Raw genomic sequence first — 13,082 nt, 5'->3', positions numbered from 1 at the left:
CAATGCTATGGAAAATGCCAAATGGCATACTTAGGCAAACTCAAAAACTTTTTAATGATCATTTTAGTAAAATGATCTCATCAACGATGATGGTTTGGACGGTTTCTGAGAAATAAATATTGTATATACACATTATATACATTATAGCCCGTAGGTTATATAAATATAACCTAAATACATAAATATAAGTACATACTATATATGTATCAACTGGAGATTTTTTTTCTTTTGGTAACCAGTCAATAGCTTATTTAAAAACTTTACAATTTTATTTATTTAATGTTTTATTTTTAATTTAAGGTTAAAAATATTTTAACTATAGAACAATATACAATTTGTTTTATTAGTATAAACCTATACAAATACTGAATAATTAACCTAATTATAATATAGGCATTGACTGACCCCCGATTAAAAATTAGTCTATATACATTTTTATATTACATTTTTCGACTATGAAATAATTGTTTACGTGCGACTATATATATGTATAGTTTATTCCTACATATATAATCATGTATTGTGTTAATGGTACACAATGTCGGATCTAGGAAATGTGACAATCGGGATAATGAAAATGCAGCACCCTTACGTAGGTAGAGGTACGGGGTGTGCCTGGTGTCCACACAAAATGTTTAAATACAAATCAAATAGTATATTTTTATATAACAAATATTTTTATTGAAACTATGGTTTTCATATTATATACCACGTGTACTTAAACTGGGTACACTCTATTATAACTCACTTACCTACATTACTAAGTACCATATACATATTTTAGAATTATATTAACGGGGGATTTATAATCCAATAGTCTAGTTTCATATCCCACAACAGAATTAATAAACATGTATAGAGTACAGTTAAGTAGTACACACATGGTTTAGTACAGAATATGCCAATGTTATAGGTACTTGAACTAATTAAATGCACATTACTCGAAAGTATTTGAAAGAATTCTTATAAAAATATAAAATATATTAACATTATAAAATTCCTCAACAAGTTTTTTTGGATAATGATATTATGTCAACTGAAAAAATCTAACAATAAAATAACCACGAATGAATTAATATTGGTCAAATTGTCAAGTTATAATAGAATAAACCAAATGTATTCTTGTACTAAGTATAATGTGTTTGCAGTAATTGTTTATTGTTTTTTACTCAAAGCCCAATGTGTGCTCGATTATTACCTGAAGATTTCAAAAATAAGTAATGACTTTTTTATAATATCAACTCAAGAGTTCAAAAAATATGTTTTAAATATCCCATCCTGATTAGATGTATACAATTTAAATAAAAATATATAATTTAATTTGACAGGTGTTAAAATTGCTTAGGTACCATAGGCTTCTGTTTTTGATGATAAATTGAGGGGTTTCAATTTAAAACGGTTGATTAAAAATTAACATTAAAATATTTAAAAGGATTCTAAAACGTATAGGATGAATTCACTGGTACATAATATTGTTATACTATTATAGAAGGAGAGTAACTAGAAATAAATAAACAAACATATAAATATATAATATTATGTGTATTATATTAAATCGACTGGTTACTGTTTAGAATCCTCAGAGATAGGCGGATAGCTGCTATTATTTCAGCAGGACGGTCTCGTCGTTGCCTGCGAGAGCTAAATCCCGCAGGAGACTACTTGTCATCCCAGGAAATAGGAAGAAGCAAGAAAGTTGTACACTTTAGTCTATAATATATATATGGTGGGTTATATCAAATCTAAATACTATAATAATATGTGGTCATGATAATAATAATAATAATATAATATACGAACGGGGAAATAAATGTAACGCGTTTATCGGTTGTCGCGCGCGTGTACACATCGCATATTATTATAATAATATTACCTATATGGCTATGTATATAATATATTACAGACGGCGAGAATGCGGCGGCGCACACGAGGACCACCGCGGCTGGTACGGTGCTCGGCTTCGGCAGGGACGTCGTCGCCCTCTCCCCTCACGGTCGTCGCTTCGCCCTCCAACCCCACCACCGATCATCCCCGCAGCCGGCACCCAACGCCGCAAACCAACAACCACCACCGATCTTCGGCCGGGGTGGGAGCGTTAGGGGGGTACCCGACTGACGACGACGCCGAATATAGGAGGACGCTCCGCCCACCGGGCCGGTTCGCGGTGGGACGGATGGGGCGCGGGGGGGTCGGCGGCGGGGTGGAGTCTGCGTAGGGCGCGCGACCGCTGCCGCCGCCGCTGAGTCCCGACTCGCGAGTATTGCCGCCGAGACGCCACCGCGGACGAGACGGACGCAGTCGTGTGGATCGAACCGTACGACGCGCGCGCGCTCACATACATACGCACGGTACACTCATCACGCACGCACGGCCCGGCGGAAAAACGCGAGAACACTGTAACACGCGCGCCGTCGAGACCGCGACGTGCCTGTGCACAACACGCACACACACACAAACTCGCGCGCGCCCGGTCTTCGCGTATCGGTTGATCGCCTCCGATCTATCGGCGCCATCCGACCAAGGATCTCCGCGATCGACAGTTGTCGCTGCACGCGTATACACACACCTACCTGTGTAAACGCCGCGTCGTGTTGCGCCGCGCGAACGGTTTTCGATTTGTCGTCGTTTTTTTTTTGGGGGGGTTTTCTATTTTTCCAAGTTCGGAAGGGTCACGCGTGTATCGTAGTAAAAATATAATAATAATATTATAACCGTAATATTCCGTCAGCTTTTTCTTGTCGTGTATATTATACAATCGAAGTTGTCGGACAGTTCCCCGCGGAAACGTATAATAACGGTGCGATATAATAATAATATTATAATTTATAGTATTATGATCGGTTCGGCGGCGGTACAGCAGGATTATTCGTAACCGCGCACGGCAACAACGGCACCGTCGTATGCGCTGAGGCACAGACGCCCGACCAACCCGACGGACCTTAATCGGTAAGTGGTGATCTCGCGTTTTTAAACACGTCGCAGTCACGTATATTATTATATTTTTTATTAAACATAGGTAATATAGGCTCATATTTATAGGTAGGTACTTATCTATACACCGTACACATTGGTACCTTAATGCTATACACACACGAGTATTTTTCATAAGTTTCGCCATGACAGGCCGCGGTAGAGTATACAAAAACGGAATAGTATAAAAATATATATTCATACGACTTATTTGGGTTACTATTTAAACTTAGTACCGTCAAGATCCCAACTAGAATATTTATTTGCGTTTTTTAAAAGTATTCAAAAATTATTGTTTTAATCTATGTACATAATGTACATAACACCGACCGTCGTTTAGTACCTCATAATATGTATGGATAAGTTAGGAAGCGTCAGTTTATCGTCATACGCATCTCTAATAATAATATAATACGTACCTCAACACCGATGAATATCCATTTTAATTTTATCAGTGATTTTAAATGTTGATAAAACAAAATATAATATAGGAGTATAGGACGATTTAATTGTAACGTTTTGTAGTTGTATCAATATAAATATATATATAGACAATGCGTATATATTACTCATCTTACAAATATTTTTGTCATTTTCTGTAAGTCATTTATATATTAAATTAATTGAACGGTAAAAACTACAGTAAACACTATAGAAATTATTACTTATTGATCAATGAAAATTAAAAAGAAAATAATATAATATAAAAATGGTTATAATATGTCCTTATAATATACCTATGTATACCTAGGACATAAGTACAATATTATATAACCTTTATATTTTCTGTTTAGATAAGTTATGCGTGTAATTTTATATTAAAAACATTTCCAATACATTTATGTTATGTACTTAATCATCAAACAAATAAAATCGAAAATAATAAAAACAGTAAAAGTGCGTCCGTATAATAATATATAATAACATCTTAGAAGATAATATTATACATGTATAATACCCACCTACGTTAACCTTAATGTTTTATTTTAAAAAATAAACAGTAATTATTAATGATTCCATCACGAATTTAATGGCATTGGCAATATTCTCTAATATATAAAGTTTGTTTTTCAAAATATTTCTTATCGCAAATTACACCAAATATTAATTACTACAAAATAATAATTAATGATTTAAATAAAACTTTATCATTCCCACATAATTAGGAGGCGGCATATGAATGATTATCTTGATCAGTCTAGACATAATGTCTGCAACCTTAAACCAACTTACATATCATTATATCAGCTACCTACTGTAATATAATATAATACCTAATAAGTAAACCTAATAATATCCCATACAAAAAAATTAAACGTCTAATTGCCAGCTAATATTATTGCTGTTATCAATGTGTATTAATTTTGAGGAATGTTTACACAACTTTCTGTTTCTAACTTTTATCGCTTATCGTAAATTGTAGGAAATCTATAATAAGTGCAAAATATGTGCGACCACTGCAATGCATTATTATTATATTTTAAATTCTTATGTAATAATTTGACTTTAATAGTAATTACTTATTTATTAAAACGTAAATACAAGTATATATTTTTAAAATTATCAACTGTAATTTAATAACCTGTATTTTTCATTGCATTTTATTATTCAATGTACCAATTTTAAATAATATTAGTCATCTAATGTGTGTTGTGTGATGTTTATATAGCCTATAGGAATAGTCTACTTATTAGTATGGTTTCCCTGATGAGCTTCACGTACCTAAGTTCAATAACATTTTGCGATTAATGAGTGTCGTGTGGGATACATATTATAGTTTATATTAATATGTATTAGGCAATTAGTCATGGCTTTAAATAATATCAAATGAAAATGAAAATGAAAATAAAATGAATGTACGTCCGTACAATTAAATTATAATTTACTTTTAACTGATAATTTATATTTCATCGATTACAGTAATTTATAGTGATCTTAAATTCTTAAATTCTATAACTAAATAAAATGTAATCTCACAAATGTTTTAATTTTATAATGTTATAACTTATAACTAAAATAAAAATATAAATAAACATACAACTTTTTACATTGACGTTGCTATATTTTAGACTATTTGATAATTTTATAATTGAGTATAGCTTTTACCTAATAATTAATATTATAGTCTAAATTAATTCATAATTGATTTCTTATGGTTTTTTTGAATCCATATGTATTATTGTAACGTTCTAGCCTCAATGGCTCAAATTTGAAGAAGAAGTAAAGAAAAAATAACGTTTCTCGTATATTTTATTCAATATATGAAGATTTTAATTCCATTTAGGCTTGGTTTTTTAGCGTGAATTAATTCGCGATACTGAGGTTCATTATTAATTCAAGTACTTCGAACCCTTTTCATCGTAAATTGTTTTTAAATGCGTGATACCTTCTTATAATTATAATTGATACAATCAGGGGTGGCTCCAGGGGGGCTAGTACCCCTCCCCAAGCTGTATTTTTAAACAATTTTATACTGTTAAAAACAATTTTACCAAAAAAAAAATCATCGACATTTTCTGAAAATGATGATTTGGACCCCTCCCCCCTAACACGCTACTGAAGCCACCCCTGGGTACACTACTCATGATAGATAGGTATATCTTCTATCTATATCGGTATTATTTAAAAATTAATGTTCGTTTGGATGAGACTTTTGACTGAACAAATGGCACAACATTTGCACACATATTCCTTGAGATTTGAGGAGTTTTTATAACTTTGTTTATAGAATCACAATCGAATTAGTTCAGAATGAGGAAGGTACACAGACGTTGATTTTCCCGTGAACTGATGTATACTAAAACCGAAATACACCAATCAATTTAGCGCCGCATTTTAAATTTGATAATTTTTTCCATGACGATGTTGGCTTTATTAAATATAAACGAAATTTAAATTTTCAATTTATTTTTTGTGTGTAGGTAGTTTTAATTATATTTGATTAATTAGGTAACTAAAATGTAGACACTATTATTAATTTTCGGAATAGGTGTTTCTACATTATTTTATATAACTATAAATTAGATTTGTTACTAACTTTTTAAATTAGTTGTCACTCTTTTCATTAACGGATTATCATATATGAATTGAATTTTGTACGTTTATTATTATTACATATAGAATAAAATGTTAATAAATATTGTGGGACGTTATTTATCTTTTATAATTATTTTACTATATCACTATAATGATAAGTATAACAATTAACGCATAATAATCGAGATTTTATTCTTTGATGGTCATCGATAAATTTAAATAGTATACGTGACGGGGGTTTTATTCATGAAACTTCAAAGGGCTGTTGTCATAAATAAAAAATAAAAACATTTATATATCTAATATATTAAATAAAGGTACAATTTGTTCGTTTAATTTACCATGATCTGTTATTTCAGCGACTCTATATATAATATCATATATAGCCCCAGCCAATAAACCATCTTGTACATATATATAAACATACATATAAAAACCGCGCACGCAGCATGTTTGATCAGCGGATCCAATTGCCCCCGGGTTTCGTGTGAAAATGGGGGGGAGTGGTGCGTGGGGAGCCTATTAAAACCTAATCACGTATAGACACATACACCGACGGATGATTCTGTTGTTGTCATTTGATTCCGTGTTGTATAATATAACTAACCAGCTATTATATATTTATATACCTATATGGCTATATATATATATAATACATATTTACACTGCTGTCAACGGTCTTTTTTTTTCATTTTCGGTTGCTCCTCCCCGCGGTTCGCGCCCCCTCGTTAGACTTACGTGTATAGATACATTTAACCGAATTATGCGGCGTGCTCAGTATGAATATTAGCCGGGCATGTTTTCTATTCTTACGACACACACGCACACCGCAGGGGGGAACAATATATAATATTACGACGATGACGACGGCGGCGATGATATTATTATTATTATAAAAGAACCGTTTTTTTTTCCACTAGCGGTTTTCTGAATTAGAAAACCATCCGACACACCATCTGCCCCCGTGCTCTGGTGCTGCTGCTGCAGGGTCCCATTGTCGCGGGCCCCGCGTTGCAATGGTAGGTAAATATTGCGGGGACCGTCATGGCCACGCTGCGTATATATTATACGCTCGCGGACAATAGTCAAATATAAAAAAAGTATACACATAAGAAGACGAACAATAAAAAAAGACCACGAGGGTGTGTGTGTGTGTGTGTGTGTTAAACATTTACGTGATGTTAGCTCGCGGTGCTTGACAAAAAGCTGCCGTCGGTGGTAGACTGGGCATCGTGACAATACAAATCGGAGAGGGATGGGGCATTTCGGCTAGGGGGCGGAGTCGTGGAGAATGTATTATTTAAGTTTATAATAAAATAATTGTGTCGTGTGCGAATCAATATTATTAAATTAAATTCATCACGTATTATATTACGCCGCTGTCTACCATATTAGGTATAATTACTATACCTTTTACTGTCCTAAGAAAAAATATAATATTTCGACTGAATGTTACACTATGGTACATACCTATACTTATATATAATATTATAACCAATGGAGGTATACATAGGCAAGAAAATAACGATTAAGAAAAAATTCAAATGTATTAGTATAAGGTAGTAGTATAAGGAATTATACATATACCTTTTTATGTTCAGAATGGTTCAGAAAATCTTGTTTAAAAATGAAAATGTCTATTAAAATTTTGAATTTTTTGACAAATCCATAAATGTTATATAGAGTGATCCATCTAGCTTGCTCACCACCATTTTTCTTTTAATAATGAATTCATTCAAATTCTAAAATATGAATAAATTCATACCATATTTTGTTTAACTTTTAAGGAAGGGTTTAACTTTCAAATGGAAAACAAAATTTTTAAACAGATATTTATTTTTAAAATGTTTGTATATCTAAATAAAATTTGACTAGTATAGTTTTTTGATTTTTTAAATGTATAATGTACCAACTAAGGATAATAGTCCTTACAAATCTTAAATTTAAAATATAGTAGGTATATTATGTAATATTAAACCCAGTCAATATAATCTCAGACAATTTACACACATTATGTAAATACTACTCGTTCGAATTTCGATTTAACTATTTTCTAAAACATTTAAAAAAAATCTAATTTGCTTAATAATCACAGTAAAAAAAGGGTAATTCACATTTGAAAAAAAGATTGGTACTCCTTTAGGTTAACCTAACCTAACCTTAAATGAAAAAAAATTAAGAATGTGAAAATATGGTCTTTAAGAATACCAATAAATTCATTACCTATATTTAGAGGGGAAAATGGCAGTGTATGATGAATCCAAATATAAAGTAATTATTCTATAAAAAGACAACCGTTTCGTTGAAAAGCTTATACAAAGTTGTTTTATCGTCAACTACCATACCCATTATAATGATGTTTTTTGATGTATCAAAATTCATTACCAACGATTAACTCACGTGCAAATGTTATTTGTTATTTTTGTTGAAGCTAAAACCAGAAAATGCCAGAAAAACATTTCACTCAACTGGAAGCCGCTCCAAAAGTAATATTTTCATAATATATAATAATATCTTAAAAGTTAAACCATAATGGTTATAATATTATTTATTAATTTTTTAATACTATAGGTATACGATTATGATAATTTGTACTCAATATTTCTTAGTCTTGTAATTATTATACTTATAATAATATATTGATTATTGTTTTATGATCAAAAATAATATCCTAATGATAATTTTATGAGTAGATCGTTAATTTATACATTGAACAAATTAATGTACTAATTGTTCGATCATATTAATTTCAACAATATGATGGCCTAAAAAAATATAAAATTTTTAAATTAAAATATTTAATAAATATAATTAACTTAGCCTCTATATTGTACTTATAATATAGTGAGTTTTATTAATACGAAATCTTTCAAATGTTTTATTACTATATTATAATTATATACCTAGGTATTTATGTTGTTGGTATAAAGTACACGTTTTACAATAATTATTATGTTAATTTTCTAAAATCGATTCAGAGACAATTTTGGTTGGCAATAGCCGCATGCGCATGTTCTCCTTTGGGATAATTCACTTATTAAATAGTTGTATAATATATACCTTCTATTCATAATACATACACCTATTATTTTACATAATAATATTATACTATAATAGTATATTACGAACAAACGATTATATTTAAAACACCAACAATATAATATTATAGTTAGGTACATTATAATGTTATACACCCTAAACTGGTAAATATAAAGGCCATGGCAGACTTTTAGAAGTGCATTCGCATGTGCTGCACCCTCATCTCTCACTCTATCTGTTCACCGCTCTCTTATATACACATCATATTATACATAAACATAATATTCAGCAGCCTGCAAATCGTTATTCACAGTGAAGTCGCGTGTCGGTCGTAATCAAAACACGATTCAAAACCGCGGTTGCGGGTAATTAGTGCGTAAATCGCGTACAAAAAAATAACACAGTTCAAAGGGATTATTGCGCGCGTTTCCTTTGCTGCGACATATTTTCGTATTTTTTGCGGGGGATAGTAAAAAATGAAATGAAAAATATACCCCCTTAACGAATACATTATTGCGGCACAGTGCAATTATATTTTTCATCGTTCCACCCGCCGCCCGATCCAAAAAAACCGACGTCGGCGGCGACTCAAGTGTATATATATTATATTATATACTTGCTATTATACAATAATATACGAGCGCGCATACATAGCAAATCCTGTCGTGTAAGTCGTTTTCTTTTGAAGTCGCTAATGAGAGTTTGTCCTCCGCCGCCACCGTGACGCCCGCGTGCCTATGTAATGTGTATAGCCGTATACGATTATGTATAATATTATTATAATACGTGCGACGTTCACATATAATATACATATATAGTTATGGCGGGGATAGTGGAGAAATCTGTGACCGATCAAAAAAAAAAAAAAAAAAATATATGGTTTTTATTTTTTCGCCATAACGTATGCAACGTGCATTTAAACGATCTCCGACGGTTTTTGCACCAACTATATTATATATATTTACGTGTGTACGAGCTCGTGTATTATAATAATATATTATATTATACAGAGGGCCGAGTCAAGTGCCCACTTGCTTTGCCGTCGCGTGTACGTGCACACACGCGTTTTGACGCCGCTTTGTATATAATACATATAATATATTATGGACGTACGGGTGGTATAGGTATTATATTATGATTATTATACGCCGTGGTTCAAAGATAAATTCGGTCGAGTTTCTGGTTTTAAGTATGGCGAAAAAAAACGTATACTTTTTCTGCGCGTAGCTGCAATCCACTAAATTAATCCGAAAAAGGAATAATGACCCACGACTTTTTTTTCTTAGTATATACGTTATATTATTATTATTATTTTTTTTTTATTGAACTTAAGCCCTGCTATTATGACTTTTAACTGTTGTGGGGGTTATGAACTGTGGTTGGTAAGATGTTGTTACGGTTATTACAGTAGGTGAGCAACACCTGTATGTGTGGCGAGGTTTTAACTACCTACTAAGAACCCGGGTGGTCACCCATCCGGAAGCTGCTGGCGTTGCTTACTCTCAGTAGCATTGCGTGACTGGTAGAAGCCAACGCGCCAAGTCAAGCCACGTTATATTATTATATCTGACGATTGGGATATTTATATTCTATTTGGAAATGTATAGAAATATACAACTCATGTACCTATTAGGCTATAATAGCTATTAAGCTAAAAGACGATTTTTATTATTATTATTATTATTATTATTATTATTATTCTATTACTGTCGGTCTAAAAATATAATATCGATCATATTCGTTTTAGTATAAGGATTATATTTCGTCTCTGGTGATTTCGGAATTCAACCTTGAACCTATCATCATTTTTTTGGTTTTTGGCTACATTATATGAGCTGTGTATCGTTGGCGGTAGACAAGTACTCCAAATGGTATAGGTACGTTTATACATTATACTTGAACAAAACTATCTTTAACTGCCATCGACCACTACCTGTACTGGCTTTTATACCTGTAGGCTGTGTAGGTATATCGTATATCAATACCCATGAATTGTAATATAGGTAGAATAATAATAACATTATTATCCGTCCATAATCCATATACTGTGAGTCGAGACGACCGATCGTGGAAAAGAAACGAAATTCTTTTCATCTTATTTTTGCCATTTAACCTTTTAATGACTCAAATACGTTTATTTTTATTTATACTTTTTTTGGCACTTGCCAATATAATATTTCGACGTAAATAAACCCGCTCGCACAATAGGCGATCGACCGCAGACGACAGCTCGGTCGTGTTTAGAGGGTTGAATAAAATAAACTCAAGGTATTATTATCCGTTTCTCCGAATCTCGTGGTGTACATTATTATCGTGGGTATAAAATATATATACGTGCGTAGTGCGTAGGTACCTATATATAATATGCTTTCGGGGTGGCGCTAACTTGTTGTCTACCTTTCGTCAATCGACGATTTCCCCCAATTCGACAATAATATTAAACTAGCGCTGTCCCTACAGACAGCTGTTGTGATTTATTCTATAAACTGAAATGGTCCGATGAACGCGCGTTCGGTCTAAAGTAGCTTTCCATTTCCGATAAATGACTTCCATAGTATGCGTGTGGTCCCCCTCCGTTATATGTACGCGCCTAAATATGTCGCGTGTAAACGTTCACTTACATTATATTAGCAGCGTACGTTATTTGGGCCAATGTAAAATAATGGACCCTTCGCTATTCGGAGGACGGACACGCGATTTAAGTCTTCCACCGCGTAATCTTATGGTATTTTAATGGGCACTCCATTCTAGATGAGTCATCAGAGAAGGGGAGAAAAACAAAACAAATAGGAAAGTGTGAACGTAAAATATGTTCTTTTTATAATGTTATAATAATACATATTGGTTATATTAAACAAGTATGACTTATGTAATTTACGTATTGAAAGTTTTTTATTAATAATTCTTATTTATATTTCAGGTGTTGGGTCTTTACGGAGGAGGGACGTGGGGGTCCGTCAAGACGTTGCTTGGAGCTGGGGTGGGGGGGCTCGGGCCTTTCCCTTGCAGAGAAAACGAACCATTTTGGAAGATGCCTCACAAAGGTAAGATTTAAATCATGTTACATAATATTTTAGCTATTAAAATACAAAATGGTATATAAGATTATATATCATTATAATAAATTAATGTAAAAAATATATAGGTACAAGAATTTAAAATAAATAATATAATATATTCTTACACATAATCGGATTTCTATAGTCTGTTGAGGTTTTCAATGTTTTCATGACTTGCGAAAAAATGAAACTTAAATGAACTTTCGATCGTTGTCAAGTTTCGATAATATTATGCATTTAAAAGGAACGAGATTTACAACTTTTAAATTTAACTATACTTAATATATTTTGTATATGGTGTCTAAAATAACATCAAATTAAATAAGGACTCTCAAAATCCTATATCTATAATATTATGTTATATTGGTACTAATATCGATAGCCGGTCGAATATTTAATTGTAAATATTATTTATTTAGATACTTGATAAAATTAGGAATTAGTTTATTTTTTTAAATTTAAATACACGTCTCTTCTGGACACTAATTAAAATTAATTCATCTTGTTATTTAAAACAACGCGTGTGATACAGGTGGATAGTAGGTATCGATTATAGATTAGGTAGTTGTGAATTGTGAATAGTTTATATAGTGTTCAATTATTTATCGTATTTATTCAAAATACTTTATATACGTATATAATATCAATACTAACAATTCTGGTTGAGTATGTCCCGCCGACACGTCGACGCATTGACGGAGGCGCCCGGAATAAAATAAAATAAAATCGACCAACAGATCTTTGCGGCATGATTAATGGACATCAAGCATTTCAGAATGATTTTCGATCGTTGTGTTTTTACAAAATTTTTAAATCGTCGTTGTTTATTTTTTCTTTATCCATCAACTATCGTCGTCCTTTTTTCTCCCGTATAATACCAACGACAGATAGATTCTATATACGGTGTGACGCTTTTAATGACAAGATTTGATAAAGAAGGGGAAAATAAGGAGGAATACAAACCAGTTTTAATCAGTT

General features: G+C 32.2%; 1 protein-coding gene across 3 annotated transcripts in view; it reads left to right on the top strand.

Moving 5' to 3' along the window:
- The first annotated feature begins 2,259 nt into the window (after window positions 1-2,259).
- The window catches only part of LOC132941071 (paired box protein Pax-6-like), a 45,920-nt gene continuing 35,097 nt past the window's right edge, over window positions 2,260-13,082 (top strand). For 2 of the 3 annotated variants that reach the window (XM_061008927.1, XM_061008925.1), the window contains exons 1-3: window positions 2,260-2,946; window positions 8,438-8,492; window positions 11,966-12,089. In XM_061008927.1, the coding sequence (XP_060864910.1) occupies window positions 8,451-8,492; window positions 11,966-12,089 (166 nt within the window). In that variant the 5' untranslated portion in view covers window positions 2,260-2,946; window positions 8,438-8,450. The remainder of the gene's footprint in view (window positions 2,947-8,437; window positions 8,493-11,965; window positions 12,090-13,082) is intronic. The other variant, XM_061008926.1, reaches the window with a different exon arrangement.

This window comes from Metopolophium dirhodum, chromosome 3, assembly GCF_019925205.1.
Source record: "Metopolophium dirhodum isolate CAU chromosome 3, ASM1992520v1, whole genome shotgun sequence".
Classification (NCBI taxonomy): domain Eukaryota; kingdom Metazoa; phylum Arthropoda; class Insecta; order Hemiptera; family Aphididae; genus Metopolophium; species Metopolophium dirhodum.
Note: the sequence above shows the minus strand (reverse complement) of the source record. Positions and strands in the feature narration are given on the sequence as shown.